At 34.2% G+C, this 23,960-nt stretch overlaps 1 protein-coding gene across 1 annotated transcript in view; it reads right to left on the bottom strand.

Moving 5' to 3' along the window:
• The window catches only part of ATP11B (ATPase phospholipid transporting 11B (putative)), a 124,583-nt gene that overhangs the window by 89,050 nt on the left and 11,573 nt on the right, over positions 1-23,960 (bottom strand). Inside the window, exons 3-10 of the mRNA XM_042780284.1 lie at positions 20,513-20,602; positions 18,394-18,474; positions 12,577-12,684; positions 12,277-12,405; positions 11,637-11,740; positions 8,277-8,324; positions 6,164-6,228; positions 3,579-3,660 (exon numbers count right to left, since the gene is read on the bottom strand). Coding sequence (XP_042636218.1) covers positions 3,579-3,660; positions 6,164-6,228; positions 8,277-8,324; positions 11,637-11,740; positions 12,277-12,405; positions 12,577-12,684; positions 18,394-18,474; positions 20,513-20,602 — 707 coding nt within the window. The remainder of the gene's footprint in view (positions 1-3,578; positions 3,661-6,163; positions 6,229-8,276; positions 8,325-11,636; positions 11,741-12,276; positions 12,406-12,576; positions 12,685-18,393; positions 18,475-20,512; positions 20,603-23,960) is intronic.

The following is a 23,960-nucleotide window of genomic DNA, read 5'->3' as shown; positions in this document are numbered from 1 at the left end:
TTTTTTTCTTTCAGAACTTTTAGAAGTTGTTCCATAGACTCATATACAGGTAATATACGACAATTCTGTCTTAAGTTAGTTCTGATGTAATCAAACGCCCCAGTGTTTTAAGTGGTAAATCATAACACTGAACATCTATGAGTGAACATCTGAGAATGATTAACACTAGCAAATTATGCAACACAACATTGTATGTAGTATATATTACTACTTTTGTTGTTATGTGCCGTGGTGTGGGACCCAACTTACAGCGACCCCTCCTTGGGTTTCCAAGGCAGTATCGTTACGGAAGTACATTGCCCAACCTTCTTTCCGAGGAGTGGCTGGTGGGTTTGAACTGCCAGCCGGCTGGTTAGGAGTCAAGTGCATTTAGGCACTATGCTACCAGAGCTCCCATATTACTAATAATAAGATAAGATGAAAAAAAAAAAAAAAAAGACAGTCCTAAGTGCATTTCACTGTAACTCGAATACTTTGTTGAGGACTACCTGGCGTTACCTACTTGTATGGGATGTTTTTTTTTTTTCCTTTGGCTGCTTTCAAGATTCTTCCCTTTGGATTTTACCAGTTTGATCACAATATGCTTAGTTGTGGTTTTCTTTCTAATTTTTCTGCTTGGAGTTTGCTGATCTTGGTGTTGTGGGCTAAAGTTTTTCCTCAAATTTTTTACCCATTCTTCTTGCTTTTTCCCTTTCTCTTAGCTACCTAGTGCTGGCTCTAACAGTTTTAAGAACAGCAATTTATTTTTTTTACAGCTCTGGAGGACAGGAGTCCAAATCAGGGTCTCTTAGCTGTGTGGATTCCTTCCATGGGCCTCTCTCCAAGTTTGTGGTGTCTCTTGGCAATCCTTGGCTTTTTTTTTTTTCCCTTTTGCTTATAGATGGGTTCTCATGTGGTATCTGCCTTTCCCCTGTGTATGTCTCTGTGTCTTTCATTTTTATCATTCAAAAGTGATTAGATTTAGCTCCTGGGACTATGGCCCCTAGTTACCCTTTAGGTCTGGAGCTGAACTCACTCCTGTGGTTCCCTGACAAGCAATATAGGGCAAACACTTACAGCAGGTAGATAAACTTCTCATAACAATCAATTATGGGAGAACAAAAGGGCAATAGTTGCACAGGGAGATAGCTCAGGGGGCAGGAATACATAGGAAAGAAGGACATAAGGAAGAGGTAACTACAAGGAAGAAGTGGGAAGAGAGCTGTTATAATGTGGGAAATTGCAGTCAATGTCATGAAACAAAACGTGTATGAATTGCTGCACGGAAAATGAATTTGCTCTGTAAACTTTCACCCAAATCACAATACAAATTGAAAAAAAAAAAAAAGAGAGAGAGAGAGAGAGAGAAATTAGATTTAGGGTCCACACTATAATAGTATGACCTCATAAAGAAAGCTCCTCTTTGCAAGCAGGGTCATATTCACAGGTACAGGGATAGGACTTCACCATATATCCTTGGGTACTAAAATTCAATCCGTAACAGCTTCTTTTCCTCTCTCCTCTTTTTGGAGGGCTTCGATTACATTTATGTTAGACAGTTTAATATTTTCCTAAATGGCTCTGAGGCTCTGTCCATTTTTCTTCAATCTTTTCTCTGTTCCTCAGACTGAATAATTCCCATTGATCTTCCTTCATGTACATTGGCAATTTCCTCGATCTGATATTGAGCCCACCTAGATTTTTCAACTCTAGAATTTCTATTTGGTTCTTTTCTTTTTTTTTTCAGTTTCTCCTTTTTTGCTGAAATTTCCCATATATTCATTCATAACTTCCTTTAGGTTCTGCTTTAAATTGTTTGTATGCTAATTGCAAGACCCAAATCTTTCAGAGACAATTTGTATTGAGTGCTTTTTCTCTTGAGTGTGGCTTACATTTTCTTCACGTCTGCTTACTTTTGATTGAATACTATGTATTATAAATAATACACCACAGAAACTGTATTCTTTTGTGTTCCTTGGAAGAATGCTGGTATTATTTGAGTAAGTAGTTAACCAGATTGGGCTCAAATGCCAAACTCTGTCTACAATACAAAAGCCAGAAGCAAAGATCTCTTTCTGTTCAGTTCTTTCAGCTCTTGCTACTCCTTTTTTGCCAAGTCCACTGGGCTCTCCTCTGTACATTAATAGGTTAGCAGTCAGCCAAGGGTTTGAGTCAAATATATGGGCAGGTTTTATGGTTAATTAGAATGTATAGGCTTTGGGGTTCACTCCTTTTTTTGGCTCCAACCTTTACATTCTTTTCCACTTCCCAGCTCTTCTTCTAGCTTTAACCTCTATCCTCTGATACCTCAATCCAGTAAAGCTAAGGCTTTCTGATGAGAGCTGCGGTAGTGTAGTGCCTAAGGTATCTGACTGCTAACCAGAAGGCTGGCAGTTCAAATGTACCAGCCACTCCTTGGAAGGATGATTGGGCAATCTACTTCCATGAAGTAATTGTTTATTTTTAAAGATATTTTGTACAGTATAATTGTTACCTGCAGGAAGTTAAGTCTAATCACAAGATTCTACCATTACTCAAAAGCATTTATTTATTATTTTTTTTAATAGACTTTATTTTTTAGAACAGCTTTTGGATTACAAGGAAAAAAATGTGCAAAATACAGTTTCCATATACCCTTTCTCCACTGCACATTATTTTTCATACTAACATCTTACATTCCTGTGACATACGTTATATAACTGATGAATCAATATTGATATATTATTAACTAAAGCCACAGCTTGTATTAGGGTTTACTATTTTTGTGGTGAACAATTCATTAGATTTTGACAAGTATATAATGTCATGTGCAGTATTAAACAGGATTGTTTCACTGCCCTGTAAGTACTCAGTTCTCCACCTATTTATCCCCTTTCCTTCCAACTCTGGGCTCCTTAACGACCACTGACCTTTTCACTATCTCTATAGTTTCATCTTTTCCAGAATGTCACATAGCTAGAACCATAAAGTACATATTGAAGGTTCCTCTGTGTCTTTTCATGTCTTGGTAGCTCATTTGTTTTTATTGCTAAGTAATACTACATTGTATGGACATAGTGCAGTTTGTTTACCCATTCTCCTATTGAAGGACATCTAGGTTGCTTCAAATTTTTTGGCAATTATGAATTAAGCAGCTACATATACATTTATGTGCAGGTTTTTATGTGAAAATAATTTATTAAAATCATAATTTAGTACTATATGGCAAACACTATGTAAAATGATACATGCATACAGAAATACAGGAGTTCTTGGGTGGCACAAACAGCTAAGCATTTGGCTCCTAACTGAAAGGTTAGCAGTTCAAAAATGCCCAGAGACACTTTGAAAGAAAGACCTGGTGATCTGGTTCCCAAAGATCACAAACACTGAAAACGCTATGGAGTACAATTGTACTATGGCACACATGAGGCCTGCTCTGAGTCTGAACTGATTCAAGAACACTTGGTTTTTTATACAAAAATATAAGAATTTATCCCTATCCTCAAGAATATCATCTTTTATTTACTTGTCTTGACACACACACACAAACCATTTTATACATATATGAATATCCATAATTATATTTATATGTAAATGAATTTAAATAGTTTCCTTACTTTTCTACTGCAGATCGTTTCTGTGACTTACTCTTATAATTTAATGCCATCTTAGTTTCCATTCCAGTGTATATAGCAACACCTGGAATACAAAACAGCCTTTTAAAATTATCCTGTAGCATGTTTCAGATGACAGAAATATATTCATTAACATGAAAACTTCTAAGAAAACGTACTGTCAGACAGTTATCACAATTTGGCTTCCCTTTAAGTCTTCTCAGAGTTTTTAAAAGGCTTTCAAGTCCAATTTTGGGGAACCTCAAGTCATTCAACTGCTGTATTGGGGAGCTTACTGAAGTTCTATACTTGAGTTATAACATCTGAATCAAAGTGATATTACTTGAGTTGGAATTGAGGAAAAGGATTTGGAGAAATAAAGATAGCAAGGAAGGCCATTACAGATGAAGCAAACAGTTTTAACAAAGACAGAAATGGAAAAGCACTTCTGTTAGGTTGGAACAATGGACTGGGGTCAGAGTGTGAAGGGCCCTGAATGCCAGAATCTGGAGAACAGATTTCACTCTGTAAGTGCTGGAGAGATACCTTGGGAGTCTGTCAAGATAATTAAAGTAACAACAAGGAATGTGCTATTTTAAAATTGGTGCCAAAGTGAATGACTCTGAGATGAATGATAATGATAATAATAAGGAGACTGAAACTGGGGAGGAAATGAAATTAGGTAACACCAGTCTTAAAAATGTTCATTTCCATCCCTACATAGTAAGGTTTTGAGAAGCAGCATAGGACGTATCATACCCTCTTCTTAAAATCTGTCCTGGAATTCTCACCACTGGAATTATTCCTTAAAGGCAGGGGTTATAACTTATATGACAAAACCCAAAACCCACTGCCATCGAGTTGATTCTGACTCATAGCAAACCCCATTGGGTTTCCAAGACTGTAAATCTCTATGGAAGTAGATAACCTTCATCTTCCTCCTGCAGAGGTGCTGGTGTGGTGAACTGCAGATCTTCTGGTTAACAGCCAAATGTCTTACCCACTACACTACCAGAGGCTCCCCTTATATGACAAAGGGGCAGTGAAATTACAGAAATGTAGGAAAACAGCCAGAATGATACAATAAAGAGAGGTGGTGCTGAGACAAATAAGTGAAGACCAACCCATCTAAAGGTATTCAAATATACATTTTCTTATCATAGTGTGCAAAATTTGCTTTAAGATAAACAGGAATGAAGGTATTACTGTTTAAAATACATAATAAAATATATAGACAATCAAATTTATCATTTTAACCATTCTGAAGTGTACAATTTAGTGGCATTTCGTACATTCACGATGTGTGCAACTATCACCACAATCTGATTCCAGAACATTTTCATCACCAAGTAAGGAAACCCTGTAGCCATTAAGCAGTCATTCCCATATTCCTTCCATTCTCTAGCTCATGGCAACCAGTAATCTGTTTTCTCCTTCTATGGATTTACCTATTCTGGACCTTTCATATAAATGGAATCATATAATATGTGGCCTTTTGTGTCTGGCTTCTTTTATTCAGCATAATGTTTTCAAAATTCACATTACAGCATATATCAGTACTTCCTTCATTTTTATAGCCAAATTAATATCCCATTGTATGGATACACTGCCTATTTATCCATTCAGCAACTGATGGATATTTGGGTTGCTTCCATCCTTTGTCTACTCTGAATAGTGTTACTATGAGAATTCTTGCAGAAGTTCTTATATGAACACCTAGTTTCAATTCTTTGGGGGTATATACCTATAAGTGGAATTGCAGGGTCATGTGGTAAATTCTGTTTAACTCATTGAGGACATGCCAAATTGCTTTCCACAATGGCTGTACCATTTTACATTCCATCACAATGTATAAGCGTTCTAGTACATCCTCACCAAACACTTATTTTCCATTTTTCTTTTTTTTGATATTTCTTTATCAGAAAAACAAAAGATGGATAAATTACAAGTAATAGGAAAAAAGAAATTGAGGAACAAGGTCTCAAAAGCTATAAACAGCCAGTGAATAACATAAGCCAGGCAGGCTATGAAAGGCCATTTCTGAAATGGGAAAAACTAATGGAGAGATAATAATTTGCTTAGAGTTGACTCAGTGTATCCTGAATTAATTTAGATCTCCAAGGCAAGAGCACTAACTATTCATCCTTCTGGTACATAAAGCTCAATTAAGAATTTGTTGACTAAATGGATGGAAGAATGAATGAGTCAGTAATTTTATCAATCCAATCTAAGAATAATCACAATGGAATTACAGATGTGGTTTTCTACACCATGATACCAGATTAAATTGGTTCCTATGCACCATTACTGCAGGTGCCAGCATTATCTTCTTAAAACGAAGCTTCACAAAAAACCACAAAGATAATATAAAAACATAATATGATGTAATACAGGTTATAGTCTATTACTCAAAAATGGGAGTCAACAAAGATTACAACATACAGCTGCAGTAACATTTAATCTTTGCAAGAAAATTATCACAGGCAATATTTGATAAAGTAATAAACTATTCAATCAAAAGGCCACAAATGTTGTGCATTTTAAAATAAACATCAATGTGAATCTTAAACTTTTAAGTATGTACAAACCAAAAATTTCTTTTGTGTTTTTTAATCTGGCTCCACGAAGCAAGAGACTCTCTGGCCCCAGGGGTCTAGAAACAAAATCAAAAAGCACTAAATATACCAAACATTCCATCCAATTCTGCAGTAGTATCTTAGTAGAGGGCACTTAAGCTATAGTTACAACACTGCTTTCATATAAAACCAAAATTCCAGCTACTATGAAGCTGCCTAGGCCAATTATGATGTTAGTTCCGTGACAACAAATATCTGTGTTAGCATTTTGGTCACTTTAAGATTAGTGGCTCAGAAATAAGATTATGCCTGTAAACAAACTCACAAAGACACTAGTTTCAGATTTTTAAAATGTAAAATACAAGAAATCAAAGATGAAGCAATGATTTAAAATGTTTTAGCAGAAGATTCAATTTTTTTAAAATTTTGAGCAAAATTAATAAATAGCTTTGGAAGGAAAAAGAGAATTATGATGTGATGTGAACATAAAATGTAGTCATGATTTGTGCATGAATACACGAATTCTGCACAATTAAAATTAAGCTGGATTACAAAGATAATGTAGAGAGTGAGTTAGTGCTTTGTTTAGGCAAGCTTGCACAGGACAACGTGACTACTTGCATTGCATACTTCTTGGAGCACTGGTCTTCTTGCTGTTTGAGTTTCTCTCCATAAAGGAGATATAAAACGAGAAGGAATAACTAGAAAGAAAATTGTATCTTCTTAGTGATTAAAAAAAGAAAGAAATGGTAAAAGTCTGCGATGGATTAAAAACAAAAAGTCTTTTATTTTGTTGATATTTCTCATGATACATGCATATACAGCCAAAACAAACAGAATTGGAGCCAATTATGAAGATGTCTGAAAACCCAAACACTATTAAAAAAATGCAATGAACCAAGTATGGTCAGGTGTTTGGGATATGGTTAACAAGTGTGGTTATACTGACAGTCATATTTAGAGCATACTCTGTGGATATTCCAAAACCAATGTGGCAAATGAACTATTCAGGAGCCATACAACACTTCTGTTTTACATGGTGTTGTTTCAACAAGGACCAGAAATACTTTGAGCTCACACTGGTGTATGAAATTGATATATACAGATGATAGAAAGCTTCAGATTAAAAGATAATTCATCAGTTTACTCAGGTTGTTCCAGCAAAGAACAGGCTCAATTTTTTAACCACTCCAAGTGCTGAGGTAACAAAATTGATCTTTACCCTTAAAAACCAAAGTGTCTTAATGTAATTCAGACTACGTATCCATGTATTTTCTACTATTTTACAACAGAAATCAAAATAAAACGTAGTCATAGTTATTCAGCAGGGTCCTACATACAAAGACTTTGTTATAGAGTTTATTGAGCATGTACCTATGTTAATGTGCATTAAAAATGTGAATCAGTGGTGATATACAACATTTTTGGTGGCTTGTCTTGAGGATTTCATTTAAATAACAACCCAACTCTTTGTGTTAATACATATTATTCCATGCAACCAGTCTACACTGAACATGTCTCCAGAAAAGCAGAAAGCCAATTTGACTAGAAATTCAAGACTGATTTTAAAGAAGGCTTTGTGGTCATGAGTAACAGTGTAATCTCACACATCAGCAACTCTTTGATATGATGTAAAATCTTTTATTTAGGAGCCAGAAATTAACCCTGAATATTGAGGGAAAATAAATAAATAAACAAAAAAACCCAAACAAAAAATCAAAAGAGGAATAGGTTCCAGAATAGTCACTAAATAATTTATGCTGAATGATTCTATAGTAAAGACCCTATCTTTTACATTTGTTACACATTATATTAAAAATTTTTATATTCTAGAGCTTCCTTAAACACATAAAGATGTGAATAAAAATTATGTTTTATTCTAACATTACTACCTACTATTGTTAGAAAACTATATAAAATTTCACAAGTAATCCCATTGAATTATTTTGACATTATTTTCATGGGCTTTGTTTCATTCTTACTTGCTTCTGGTACAAAATACAAGATGAAATACTAAATTAAAAAATTAACCTTTGCCATGATATGTTACTTAGGTATAATCTTTCATTTAATTTTATTCCCTCCCCAAATAGTTTTCATTTAAAAATAATAGATTTGGTCTTACCTTACAATTTCTTCCATTTGATGAGTTATTATCATCCGTCCCATGAATCTATCAAGAAATTCACCATATTATAAAACTGTATGATATAATATTGTATCACTTATGACATCAATGGGTGAAAAATTTTAGACACAATGTTGATACTATTCTTAGACATGAAACAAAATCCAACTTTTGTATGAGTAGTCCAATAGTTATGTTAGGAACTCTGGTGGTGCAGTGTTTAAGGCATTTGACTGCTAACCAGAAGGCTAGCGGTTCAAACCCACCATCCACTCCTCAGAAGGAAGATTGGGCAAACTACTTCCATGGTGATACTGCCTTGGAAACCCAAGGAGGGGTCACTATGAGTCGGATCTGACTCTTCAGTCTTTTAGCTTTAAAAACTTTGACACTCTTGCCATTTCTATTATTCCAACTATGAATGAAGTAGGGACTGAAACGGGTTTTAAAAGGGCAGTGCAAATGTTGCATATTAGTACTATTATTTTTAGTGTTATCATGAGAATTTATAACTGGTACACAAATTGTCTTCAGCATTATTTACCCAGCAATAAATGGCTATCTATTTCATTAAGTTTACGAAATAAAATCTGCTGTGACCTGTAGATCAATGGAACCAGATCTTTCAGTTTACCACTCACACACTTACTCATTAACAAATATTCACTGAACACCTACTATGTAATGAGTACAGAGTAGTAAGCAAAAACCCATCAGTGAATTACAAGGCTTTTTAACTCAAAAGTCGTATTTAACTTTTGGTTGCCTAAAATCTAGAGTGAGTGGCCCATTATGATAATGGATTTTCATAACCAGTTCCACCACCAAAACAGCTCCATCGAATAGTGTCAATTCAATATACAATTACTTTCTACTCTAGGAAGAAATATATTCTGAGTTGAAGCACATTATAAACAGAGTCTCATGTAAACTACTTAACTGGGCAAAGAAATACTAAGCATTCTGTTCTAAATGTCCCTATTATGCCTCCTGTTTTCAGGCCAATAGATCTTTCATTCTTGGAGGCTTTAGCTTTGGTATAGCCATAAAAAATGATCATTAAGAATACTGTACAATAAGATAGGAAATATTATTTTTATCACAAAAGTAATCCATGTTCTTTAAAGAAATGTGAGAAAATAAAATTAAAGTCAGTGAAATTCTATCACCAAAAAATACACCTAACATTTAATGCACATTCACTTCCAGTTTGTCATTCTTTATGTAACTATCCTTTTAATTTCCCATCTTGCTACCTAACAATACTTCTGTAATACATATACTAAAACCAAACTCACTGCCATCAAGTCAGATCTGATTCACAGTGACCTCTCCTTGGGTTTCCAAGGAGGTATCATTACAGAAGTAAATTGCCCAACCTTCATTCCATGGAGTGGCTGGTGGGTTTGAACCGCCAGCCTACTGGTTAGCAGTCAAATGCCTTAGACACTACACCACCAGTGCTCCCTTGTAATACATATACATACACATTTTTTGGCATAATTAGGATCACTGCAAAACTGTAACTTTGCACCTTATTTTATTTAACATTGTATTTCAAGCTTGTTTATGTATCATTGAGTTCTTTGAAAACATTTTTAATATCTATATATTTTACCTTATACTGGTACCAAATACTACATAAATATTCTCCTACTTGTACATTTAAAATACTATCAATATTTTACTTATTTTTTTTAATATATAACATATAGTAAAGTGTAACAATATAATTTTATATATATTATCTTTACAGCTTTGAAATTCTCAAAGACAGAAACTATACTTACTCATCTTATTTATCTCATATCATAATGAACACACAGGTGCTCAACAAATATTTATTGAATGAATGGATAATAAATGCAATAAAAAAATTTTAAATAGTGGTATATTATGTGCTATTTTTCTATCATGAAAGTCTTCTGTAACAGTTACATTACATTTATGTTTAAAACAAAACATATACTTCAAGAAAAGCAAAGGAAAAGAGAAAATAAAGAAGAATACTGTATTTCTAAGAGTAAACTATTTCCTATTAAAAACTTTTATTTTTTATATTCTCCCCATTTTTTCCAAGGTATTGAAAAACTACCTACACCAAAAAATTAGTTATATTCAATTTCACATTACTCTGATGTGTAATGGTGTTTCATTTTCTTGTTTTGAACAATTTTTTAATTCCCCACTGTCTGAGACCAGGAAATAATAGCAGCACAGACATCTTAATGTACTCATTCTTCACAGTTACATGTATCTTGTGGTCTAAATGCTCTTAAAGCATATGACTCCAAATTTTTTACAGTTAATTGGAAAACCCTTTGTGCATCTGACTTCAATGAAAATGCAAGAGTTTTATAACACTGCATAGAGAAAACTTCATTATAAAGATCTGGATTCAAAACATGTAAGATATTCAGGGGAAAAAATAAAAAACAATGACCAATGATAGGATTTTGAAACTTTTAAATGAGCCAGTTGGAAAAAAATCCAATTGAGTGGATACTGACTCATGGTGATCCCATTATGTCAGAGAAGAACTGTGGTCCATAAGGTTTTTAATGCGTGGTATTTCGAAAATAGATCAGCAGGCCTTTTTTTCTGAAGCAACTCTGGGCTCGAATCTCCAAACTTCTGGTTAGCAGCAAGCCTGTTAAATGTTTGTACCACCCGGAGACTCCTTTCAAGGAACAGAGAAAGGTATATGGCAAAAAGCTGAGAGTGGCTTTGACAATATAGTTGTAACTATTATTCTGTCACCAGTTGTCTCTAGTCCATAGCCCACAATAATTGGCAGAATCACTGAAAGCTGATTTACATTCTATATAGCACACTATGAAGTTAAAAGGATTTATTTTCTCTGCTTCTTTCTCTCCTTTCAAAAATAAAATCTTAAAAAATCTAACAAACTAAAAAGAATTACTATATAAATTTAAGGAACCTAGTTTTAAAAGTAGTATATGCTAATGTAACACAGTAATGAACATAAAGACGAAGTCCCTGACTTCATGGAGCTTACAAAACAGAAGAAAAACTACCAGATAATTTTTTTCCTAAAGAAATGATCTGACTTGTACTGTAACTACTGTTACAGTTATAAAGCGAGAATGCTAGTTCATGACAAAGTAGATGGTAATGGAAAGGTACTAGCGAATAGAAGCACTGTTTCTGTGTTAGTATCTTTTGCTCAGAATTTTGCCTTTAGTTTATTTTTTTTTAATTGCAACCTCCTCCTCCTCTGTAATTGTCTTTAATTAGCTAAAGATGTCAATACAGGTTTATGGTTTTTGAAATGAGATCTGAAAATAGGACTTAAAATTTGAGTATGAAGTGAGTATGCTGAATATCACACCACACCTGTATAAGTCGGCTTCTGGCTGCTGACACTCTATCACAGCTATGAGAGTGTCCAAATTGGCAACGGTCTGTAATACTGCTGTTTCTGGAACTGCTACATGTGTCTGGGGGTGGAAAAAAAATAAATTAAATTGCACAATCTCAGGATGGAAAAGGGACCTTTCACATATCATCTATTTCAGACATAAGTTTTTTTAAAAAACAGATGAAATCACAGTACACTGTACTTGAGAACACTCCACTAGACAGCAGAAGAGAGGACAGAAGGATGTAAAATAAATAAGAAACAAAGGAAGCTTTTTGTTTTTTTAACCAGACTACAGAGGACATTTACATATAAGGAAATTAAATTTGTGTGTACAGTCACTACTACTAGTCTAAGTTTACTATGAACATTTTATTATTTTTAAATTATTTTTAATAGGAAAGTATGTGAATTTTCATCATTGGTTACACTCCAAAAATGGAGAAAATTGAAACCTGTCCCTCATCTAAAAAGTACCAAAAATATAAAATAATTAAATTTTTTTTTCTCCTTTGTCAGGCTCAACTTTATTATCTTAACCAAAGGAAAATATTGCTATAATCCAAAGATGTTTTGTTCACCAAGAGCAACCCTCAAGTATATACATGAACAAACCTTCAGGTTAGTTTCTCCATCCAAACTAGCAGTGGTAACATGACATGAACCATCAAGTCGATCTGAAGACAGAAGCACCAAATCTGCAGGGAAAATTTCATCTTTGGCTATTCGTACAATATCACCTACCTATGAAGAATTTTGGGAAAAGTGAATATACAAATTTTAAAAGGCAATTTTCATTGGGTTCTATATAAATAATGTAGGAAAGTAGGCTTTTTAACTAAAATATAATCAGATTAGAATTATGTGCTATGATGGTAAAATATAACTGATTTCAATTATTTACCAAATGCATACCCGAATGTTTTTTGATCTAGTTTTTACAAGGCCACCACTTCGAACAACATAAACTGGAGCTCCATTTACTTCATTATCTGAATTATGTCTCAACCAATCTTCATATCCCTGTAAATATCCAAAGGAAAAAAAAAAAAAAGAAAAACAACTTTTACAGTATCATTTCAACCTATTTTTATCAAGTAAGAAACAAATAAACAAAAACCCAAAAAAACTCACCACATTTCATTATATAGAATTATATTAGGCTATTTTGATACATATACTCATAGGTATGGGACATTTGTTTCTACTGGAAACACTTTCTTCTCTTCGTTTTCATGACACACGTTCCTGGTTTTCATCATACCTTTTTACTTCCAGTTTCCAGTTGCCATTGAGTCAATTCTGATCACAGTAATCCTATGTGTCAAAGTAGAACTGTGCTCCATAGGGTTTCAATGGCTGAGTTTCAAAAAGATCACCAGGCTTTTCTTCTGAGGCACTTTTGGTTGGGCTTAAACCTCCAAACTTTAGGTTAGCAGCCAAGTTTGTTAACCATTTGCAATGCCGAAGGGTGCCTCTCTCTAGTTACTCCTTCTCAATTTCTTTATGGGAAGCTCCTTTTATGTCACCTCTATAGACCCTTTTACACACCCTCCATTCTCTCACTAGGTGTTTTTTTCTATCCCTGTGTCTTCAAATAGCATAAATATGCTGGTAATTCTGAAATTTATATCTCCAGCCCATATCTCTCTTCTGGATTCCAGACTTGAATATGCAACAACATTCTTTGTATCTCCATTCTGATGTCTCATAAATATCTTAAAACAAATCCAAAACTTAACTAGATGGTACCTAGCTACCACTGTCAACCACTCAGAAAGGGATCAGTGTAGGAGATTCTGGATATGGGAGAACAATGTGGAACAAAACTCCAAATCATAAAAAATACCAGGCTTACTGGTCTGATGGAGCCTGGTAAAACTCCAGAGACTATGGTCTCTAGTTACCCTTCGGGCCTGGAAATGAATTCCCTCCCATGGCTTCCAGCCAAATGATAGGCATATAAGGTGAACACTTACACCAGGAAGGTATAGTCCTTAGAATGGGAGATCAGAAGGGCAGTTTTTGCACAGGGATACAGCTTAGAGGGCAGGAGTACATAGCAAAGGACGACACAAGGAAAAGATAACCAACCACAGGGAGGAAGTGGGAAGAGAGCTATTGCACTGAGGGGATCACAATCAATGTCATGAACAAAATTTGTATGAACTGTTTCATAGAAAATTAATTTGCTCTGTAAACTTTTACCCAAATCATAATTAAAATAATAATAATATAATAAAACTAGGCTATATGGATCATCATTAAAAAGGGAAAAAAAACAGACATTTCATGTTAAATATTAAGGGGTGAAATTATTTTTTAGTGCAAATGACTTCTTGTGTTACTTTAAAGAAAATTCAAGGCCTTGGAGATTTAGCTCAAGTACAGGTAATGAAAAGATATCCAAGGAATGATATTAAGTGATATGGTATGGTACAGAATGGATTACGTTTTATGCTATTCTATTTGTGAAGAAATGTTTGTCTATGTGAACACTCTGTACAGCTAGCTAGACTACTGTACAAATAGTAACTCCCTCAAGGGAGGTAAACTAGAAAACTGAGGGTTAGAAGTATAGGACAGACTTTCACTGTATGCTCTTTTGTACTATTTCCATTTTTTAAAGATATATGCATCTATACTTTAAAAATATTAAAACACAATAAAACGTAAGCAAATATTAAATATTTTGAAAGGTCTTTTTTTCAAGGGAAAACTCTTTGGAAAGCATCTTAAGATTCTTAAATCATATTGGTCTCATTTAAGTGGAGGCATGTCAATTTTAGAGAAATTTAGCATCAAAATACCTTTTCTGAAACTGTCAAAAAAGCACACTTCCTTTAAATAGTCAGATGACATAAGTGGCAGGGCAATAATAAAAATACTAGCTTTGTTTTACACAAGTTCACAAATTCTAATTTATCCTGCACATTACTGAGAGATTAAGCTTCCTAAAACATTGTTTAATTTACTATTCTTCTCAAAATCCAATGCTTACTCAGCAAAGACTCTTCCAGCCTCTTCAATTTAATACCAATTCACACTTCCACTATTAACTCTTACTTTACTTTCCTAGACATTAATCAAACATTAGTCAGCCTTGTCATTCCCCAAAACAAGTCTTGCCTTTTCTTGCATTTGGAATTTTGCCCCATATTGTTTCTATCTCACCATATATTATCATTTTGCCATAGTCCAAGACTCAGCTCTAATAATATTTCTTCTATGAAGCCTTCCTTGATCATCTAGATGAAGTGTTTCATCCCTTCTCTAAACATCTACAAGGAGCTCTGGGTGGTGTAGTGGATAAGGCACTTAACTGCTAACCAGTCAGTCAGCAGTTCAAACCACCAGGCACTCTGTGGAAGGAAGATGGGATGATCTATTTCTATAAAGATTTATAGCCTCGAAACCCAATGGGGTTTTCTATGAGTCAGAAACGACTTGATGGCAGCGAGTTTTTTTTTTTTTCCCCTGAACATCTAGAGCTCACTGGTTCTCACTACTACTTTATTAACTTAAACTTTTTTCCTGGTATTTAGTGTTACTTTATCTACATTATAGATTCTAAGTTCTTAAGTGGCAAAGACAATCTTATTTGGCAGGATACTAAATCCTGCATTACACAACCAGAAAGACCTAATATACAAAAGATGGCTGGGACAAGGGGAAAGAAAAACAAAACAAAACAAAAAACCTGAGAATCTCATTCATATCAAAGAGTACATAACTGATAACAGACCTTTCCTATTTGGATAAAAGTGCAGGACAAAGGCAAACTAAAAGAGGAGAAGGGAAGGTTGAAAGATGGCAATTTTCACTCAGTTTTTCCAAAGTTTGTTCTATTTATTTATATTAATGGATACATAAAATAAGAGCAAGGTATGAAAATAGTCTGAGTGTTTATTAAACAAATAAAACTTAGGAATGGTTGATTCAAAAGAGAAAATTCCAAGTCCTGAAACTGTGTTTCTGAGAAAGGATGAAAATCCTTACAGATCATTTTTCTCTTTGAAAATTATACGACCTTTCATATTTTCCATTTTGCCTTAGTTGCTGAGAAGCCCACAATTAAATTTAATACTCAACTGCAATAACCATAATAACAAAGATTTGAGGTGTAATCTTTCTGCTTCTTCCCTTTAGATGTGATGTGTTATTAACCCATTTTGGAAGGAGATGAGTTATCAATTATTATTACTATTTACTAAACTCTAATTTGCAGATACAAGTTCACCAGCATTTTTTTTTTTCCAACTTGGTTAATGAAATCACTTTCCACTTAAATCCAGTCCTTATTTGACCAAATATATGTTGGAAGATAAGGGTAAGATTTATTACAACATTTTATATTGCATGAAAAAATATCCAATAGATTCATTCTTTCATTTACTTATCTATTAAACAAATACTTAATGAAAGCCTGCTATTTGCTAGGCCTTGTTCTGGTCACATCGACTGGAAAATAAAACCAAATTTCTGACATGGAGCTTAACATTCAAATGAAAGAGACAGATAAACTAATAAACAATTTTTCAAAAGAACAGCATGTAGTGACCAATGATAAGAACAAGAACAGAGCAAGAAAGGAGAGCATGACATGGTAGGCAGGAAAAGTCTAAGTTTAAGTGACCTGAATAAAATGAGGGATTGAGCTGTGCAATTATCTGGGGAAGAACTTTCCAGGAAGGGAGTACAGCAAATGTTGAGGCCTTGAGAGAAGAGCATATTTACTGTTTTTAAAGACAAGAAGAGCACTGTGCCTAGAGCACAGTGAGCGAAAGGAAAAATTACCGGTAGGAAGTGATATACAGTAAAATCTGTGAAAGCCAGAACCTGTATAAGGCAGAAATGTTTCAGAAAACAAAAACTTTAGTACTTTCCCCCAATAGAGAGTTATAAGAAAGTGGTAAGACTGCACCTGTCAAAGGCAGAAAACTTGTAAGATCTGAAAAAACAAGGCAGTCTCATGGAGTTCCAGCTCCACAGGTTTCACTATAGAAGGAAAAGCCAGGGACTAGATTAGACTGTTTTTGTAGGTTCTTGAAAACATGAGTTTTAATCAAAGTGTAATGGGAAGCCTCAAAGAGCTGTAAGTGGGAAAGGAGTATAATTTGATTTATGTTCTTAAAATATCAGTTTGTCTGCTATGTAAAAACTATAAAGTGAGAGATTTGTTAGGAGAATATCACAGTTGTCTAAGCAAGAGATAATGGTACCTTGGACTGATATAATAGAGCTTAAAGGCAGGAGGAAATAAGAGTCAAAGATGATGCCAAGGTTAGTGGCTTAAGCAACTGGGTGGATGATAGTGCCTTTTAATAAACTGGGGAATTTAGAGGAAAAAAAATCAAGAGTTCTGTTTGAGATTCCAATGTAATATCCAAGTGGAAATGTTTCACAAATAGTTCTATATGTGTATCTGAGTTCAGGGAATAGTTTCAGAATAGATATATAAATCTGAGATGCATTAATATATTGTTGTTGTTGTTATGTGTGGTTGAGTTGGACACAACTCATAGCGACCCTGCCTTGGGTTTCCAAGGTGGTATCACTATGGAAATAGTTTGCCCAACCTTCCTTCTGAGGAGTGGCTGGTGGGTTTGAACCACCAGGCTTCTGGTTAGCCGTCAAGTGCCTTAGGCACTACGCTATCAGAGCTCCTTGCATCAATATACAGATGGTACTTTAAGCCACTTGAGTGGATGCTGTCAACTAACAGGGAATGGCAGATAAGAAAACAGGTAAAGGGGAATGTGTGTTACTTTGATGAAATAAGTAACATCTGTAAAACCAAGTAATACATAATTGTGTGGAGTGATATGCATGCTTATTGACTTAAACACACAAATTCTAGTCTCCAATAGAAGAGTGAAGAAAGGGAAATAATAACTTAGAGTTGTAGCATGATATCCTCAGACATACTAAATAAATAAATAATTGTTATCTATAGGCCCCACTTATCCTTCTTATGTAACTAACAAAGAATATACCTATTCCAGAATTGTAAAGTTTGTCAATTTTATTTCTATGTCAATTTAAACTTTATCTTATAAAATTATCAAATTTACATGACAAAATTCAATGAATTCTTTCTTAGGTAAATGAGATCATTTTTGCATAACGTTATGTAAGATTTCTTGAGAAGTGGTAGCTATCTAGACAGGACATTTCTAGAAATGTCTTTATCTCTTACTTGGTGTATTAAACAATAATCTGGTTTGTATCTAAATTTTCAATGCCAATTCAGACTTTGTTGAAGCTCTTTCCCTCTGGGTACTTTACATGAAAATCTACTTCACCACAGACAGCTGTAAAAAGCAGGAAAACACTATATAATTTTATTGCAGAATTTTACATGTTCCACTTCCTAAAGCATATCCTTTTAGAACTGTATTTCCTTTAAATATTGCCAAACTCTGGCAAGATGATGAAAGCAGATCACCTATTTCATATCTAAATTGGTTTATATGTATACAATGCTTGCTTCTGGATGCTTCCTAGGTTTATCAAGGGCACATTGTAACAATGATAATGATTACATGGATCACAAGTACCTGAAATATTAAGTGGCCAACTCAGTTTCATTTTACCATATGTCATATTTGATAGGTTTGCTGCTTTCTTATGGAAATTGTTTTCAGAACAAAAAAGGTTACTTTAAAGTAAAGAAATATTTAGCAACTTCTGAATGACACAGCGAAGCCAGCAATAGAAAGCATTTCATACCTGCTTTATGGCAGTTACTGTTATCACAAAAAATAGTGGAAGTCCACTGGTAATTGGACTGGTAGGTGTATCGATCATAAGCTATATGAAAGAAAGAATACAGAATATTGTATTTTTATACTGGATATATGACATTATTATTAATATCTAAAATCTCATAAATACTTGGACTTTCAAGAACACACAAAATGTATAACATGACCCACAGTAAATATACCAGGAGAGAGGTATAATGCCACAGATATAGTTTAGTTCACAACTTCACTTTGTTGACTATTATATGTCATTGGTGGAATAGCTAAATCTACTGGATGCCTAAATATATTACTAGAATAGACTCAGTCACTCTGCTTTCTTAACAGATAGGATACTTGAGGTCTTTTCTCAGTATATGCCAAGGAATGCAGCTACAGCTGCTCAAATCCTATTTCACATTTCTTTACACATGTAGATAAATGCCAAAAAGACTGCTAGCAATTTTCACCCTGAGACTCAGAATAAACTCAACATTAAGGAGAGAGAGAATTAGGAGTAGAATTAGGGAAAGGGTTTTTTTCTGTAAGTGCCTGTATTACATCTAGCAGAGCCAGAAGGATACAGCTAGGAAAATGAGGTTGCAATTATTAACTAAATCATATAACTGAGTTTTCAGCAAACTGCTGGAGAAGTGAAGAATATTTCCAGTAATTATGTTTGGCTAGGTAAAATATTCTTCTAATGATTTGTTAATGTCAGTATGTTGTTGTTGTGGTTATGTGCTGTCAAGTTGGACCCAACTCATAGCGATGCCCCCTTGGGTTTCCGAGGCACTATCTCTACGAAAGTAGATTGCCCCATCTTCCTTCCGAGGAGTGGCTAGTGGGTTTGAACCTCCAGCCTTCTGGTTAGCAGTCAAGTGCCTTAGGCACTACGCTACCAGAGCTCCGAATATTAGTACAGGCCAATTCAATTTCCACAGAGATGCTGAATTCCTGGTCTTAGGTCGTAATTTCACAAATGCACTCATGTTATGTAGATTACGTGGGTAAGGTTAGTATAAATTCCTCACTTCTCTGAGAAAATCAGGCTGATGTTCTAGTCACAGAAAATCACAAGTGCCTTCTCTGTTCATAAAGGAAAACAATTTTTTTCTAAAAAAGTAAATGCTTCATAGAGCTTTAAAATAAGTTTGTTTTTTTTTTCTTTTAAAATCTCAGGTACTTTTGAGAGAGAAATTCAGAGATTTACAACAATTCAATGGCACACTGACAGAGGCTGTCCAGATACTGCCACAGTGCTACCAGAGAACAGCATCTTTAAAAGAAAATGACAACTCCAATTTTTAAATCTTGACTTGTACTCAGGTTCCAAAGGCTGTTCTCCTGATATTTCAATATAAAAGTTATAAGACAAATTCTATATACTGTACAAAAGCCATTGAGTTTACTGTATAGTCAATGCTACAAATATCCCTGGTTCCACCCAGCCACCAAAAAAAACCAAAAAACAAAAAAAGCACAATTTGAAAATTAAGAAACTATCAAAATAACTATAATGAATACATATTTACATAAGAAAAGAGTCTCCTGAATAAAACATTTATACTCCTGGAGATTAATTAACATTATTAAAAAACCAAAGGCAGAAATATTTCAAAAACAGTCTTACTACACATTAAAAGCCAAAATAATTATATTCTGAGGAAGAATAGATAAATACATTATGTTCTTAGCTTAGTTTATGGTTTTCAGCACTGCAGCACATCAGTGATGGAACAAGATACAGTTAACCTTAAAAGTAATAGGCTATTTTCTTAGAAATCAGGATGTGGGACAGATCACTGTATTCAATGAAACAATAATCCCAGATGAAGCTCTGAAGAATAAACAGTCCTATTACTAAATGTTTTAGAACACAATGCATACTATATTCTCCTTCAGAACAGTCATAATACATCTTAGCATATTAAATTTGCTAAGAAATCCTGAGTAGAGAAATCTAGGCATTCCTACCACTGACCATTATGGAACACCTCTTTTTTTAATTAACCCATTTTGAGAAATAATTTTTCCCTGTTCTAAGACATTTTTAGAGAACCTATTAACAAATAATTAACATTCTATTGAATGATAAAGCTTACCTGAACCAAAAATATAATAAGAAAATAAAAGTTTGCCACTCTTCTGAATTGTTCAAATAAATTTTTTGGAACAAAATTCCACACAGTATACTAAAAAATAAAAATAAAAAAAGGAAGGGGGGGAGAGATCAATAAATTAATATTTAAATAAAATATATACTATACATATGTAATAATAACAAAAGTAAAATCAGATTTACTAAATCCTTAGACAAATTTCACATAACACTTAATACTACAGAAACCAATAATCTGTTTTCTAGAATCTCAGGACTTCTGTTCTACTCTCCTTTTTTCTTTTTTTTACTATTTATTGGCAATTATGGTACTTTTTAAAATCTCAATATTTATATTCTTTGACTCCAGAATTTCAATTTTTGAAATAGTTTACATTTCTTTTTTGAGACTGTCTATCCGTTCATTCAGTGATATTTTATTTAAACTATTAAATTACATTTTTTAGCTTAGTTTTTGAAAGCTCCAACTATGTGTCAAGTAGTAGAGTAAATGCTGGAGAAAGAGCAATAAATAAAACAACACCCTTGGCCATGAGGATCTTACAATCTACTGGAAAATGTACACTGGGTAAAATCAAAGTGATATAACGTGGGTCTATAAGAAAGAATGAAGGTATCAAAAAAGGTAGACATGTGAATAAACATAAAATACTACATTTTCCTTTTTCTCTTAAAATCTTTAAAAGATGAATGACTGTTCAAGCAAATATTATTAATATTGTATTGATGGTATATATGTTATACAGATATAATATATGTGACAATACTACTAATAATAATGTTTGGGAGGATAACGGAAATGTAACATGGCAAGTTCCTATATTTCAATGGAAATAATTCAGTATCAACTCTAAGCTCTAAGGGGACTGATAGGAATTTAGAATGCAAACTGTAATCCCTGGAGTAAACACTAAAAAATAATGCCAAGACAAAGAGCTAAAAGCTAAAATAGGAATTAAAATGGGATACTAAGAAATTTTGAGTAGCAAAAAAAAAGGCAAGAAGGGAGAAAAAGGTGGAGCACCAACAAAAAAGACAAATACTAGGACACAAAGTTAATTAGATCAATAATTACATTAAATATAACTGCTCTAAACATTCAAATAATGGCAGAAATGGCTAAAGAGGGTTAAAAAAGAAAAAAAAAAGCAAGAAGCAATGATACATTGTCTACAAAAAACAAAAATGCAAATAGACTGACAGTATAAGATCAGGAAAAAAATATACCATGCAACCTTCCAAACTATGGAGAACTACAAGGGACAAAGAATAATATTTCAAAATAATGAAAGGCAGTAATGTACCAGAAATTATAACATACAAAATATATGCACTATACGTCTAATAACGGTGCTCAAAATAAAGGAAGGAAAAAATTTATAGAACTAAAGGGTGAAACAGACAAATCCACAATTAAAATTGGAGATTTTAACAAAACTCACTTAGTAATATGTGGAACAACAACAAAAAAAAATCATTAAGAACATGGAAGATATGAATGATACCATTAACCACTTTATAATGTTATAACTGACATTTACAGCACACTATACTTACAAACTGGGAGCCCGGGTAGCATAGTGCCTAAGGCACTTCAGTGCTAACTGGAAAGCTGGCGGATCATACCCACCAGCCACTCCTTGGAAGGAAGGTTGGGCAATCTACTTCTGTAGTGATACCGCCTCGGAAACCCAAGGAGGGGTCGCTATGTGTCAGGTCTGACTTGACGGCACATAACAACAACAACAACATACTACAAACTGCAGAAAACCCATTATTTTTAAAGCACATGAAAATTTTCACCAAGACAGACAACATGCTTTAAAACAAGAGTATGTTTTCTGAACAAAATGAAATTAAATTAGAAATCAATGAAAATAAAACATCTCTAAAAGCCTCAGATATCTAGAAATTAAACAACTTACAGGAACACAGCCCACGGATCAAAGATGAAATCACAAAGGAAATAAGAAAATATAGATACAGATTTATAACAAAATATTTTCTGTCTGCCTTGCACATTGTGTTCTTTTAAGAATCATCTATATAGGAAGATGGACGAATAGGCAGATAAGTGACACAGACCCTCTTCAACAAAGAAAAGAAAAACCAATTGACAGAGATACAGAAGATAATCCTGGAACCCTCAGCTTTGAAAGGAACTATACAGAAGTGGATTAGGCACCAACTAGTGGAAAAACCTGAACAAAAACAGTGAGCACAGAGATGGTCAGAGCTGCAGACTGTCAGCTACTCTAAGACCAACAGCCTGAATATTTCCAAGTGGTGTTGGGACCTGAGAACTGACCTAAAGATCAGTCCTGGTCACCAAGGTCTGCAGGGACAACTGCTCTTGTGGCCTACGACTAGGAAGGGAAACAGCAAGGAGGGAGACAACCTGGGCTGTGGACTTTCTGCTGTCCGGAGAGCACAGCCATTTTGATTGTTTACACGTGGCAGGCATTTTGAATGTTTACAAGCGGGGCCATTTTGGATATTTAAAGTGACTGAGGGTGCAGCCATTTTGAATGTTTACAAGCAGTAGTCATCTTGGATATTTAAAGTGACCAAGGGCATAGCCAATTTGAATGTTTACAAGTGGCAACCATTTTGGATTTTAAAGTGATAGCATTCTCATTCGGATTCCAGGGACCTAAGAACAGGTTCTGTTTGCCAGGGTTGGCAAGGACATATGAGAGGCTGACAAAGGAAAGGAGACAGGTGGTGTGTGTATAAGTGCTGTGAACAAGTGAATAGAGAAGCACAGCACAGTACCCTGCCTGTATAGGTAACATACAAACAAAACAAAGAAACGAAAATTTTGGGCAAGTCACTCCAACATATAATCACCAACTAAATAGAAACACAAAAACGTCACAATGCCTCGGAGACAACAGAGCATCATAGACCACACAAAGAAGCAAGATAAAGCAGGACAAACAAGGGTCCAGGATACAGACCCAAAACACATCCCTGAGGAAGATGCAGCATTAGAACTCCCTGATAAGGAATTCAAAAGAATTATATTTAGGTATATTCAAAGGATTGAGAGACAGACCAAGGGAAACACAGACAAAACCCTAGAAGAATTATGGAAGAAAATACAAGAACAAAATGACAAAATAAATGAAAAATTAAAAATGATTCAAAATCTACAGATAGAAATCCAGAAAATTAATACTAAATTGTCAGAAATAGATAACACATTGAAAGGGCAAAGGAGTAGAATTGATGGAATGGAAGACAGAATTAGTGAGATTGGAGGCAAACACCTGAATACTTCTTTGGAAAGGGATCAATGAGAAAAAAGATCAAAACAAAATGAAGAAAGCCTAAGGTTCATGTGAGATACCATGAAAAGGAATAATGTACGTGTCACTGGAATTCCAGAACAGGAAGAGAAAAATGAAACCACTGAGAAAATTGTCCAA

This window comes from Orycteropus afer, unplaced genomic scaffold (genome assembly GCF_000298275.1).
Source record: "Orycteropus afer afer isolate SDZICR_OR568_19922 unplaced genomic scaffold, OryAfe1.0 scaffold00032, whole genome shotgun sequence".
Lineage (NCBI taxonomy): Eukaryota > Metazoa > Chordata > Mammalia > Tubulidentata > Orycteropodidae > Orycteropus > Orycteropus afer.
The sequence above is the reverse complement of the archived record's forward strand: the minus strand, read 5'-3'. Positions and strand labels throughout refer to the sequence as shown.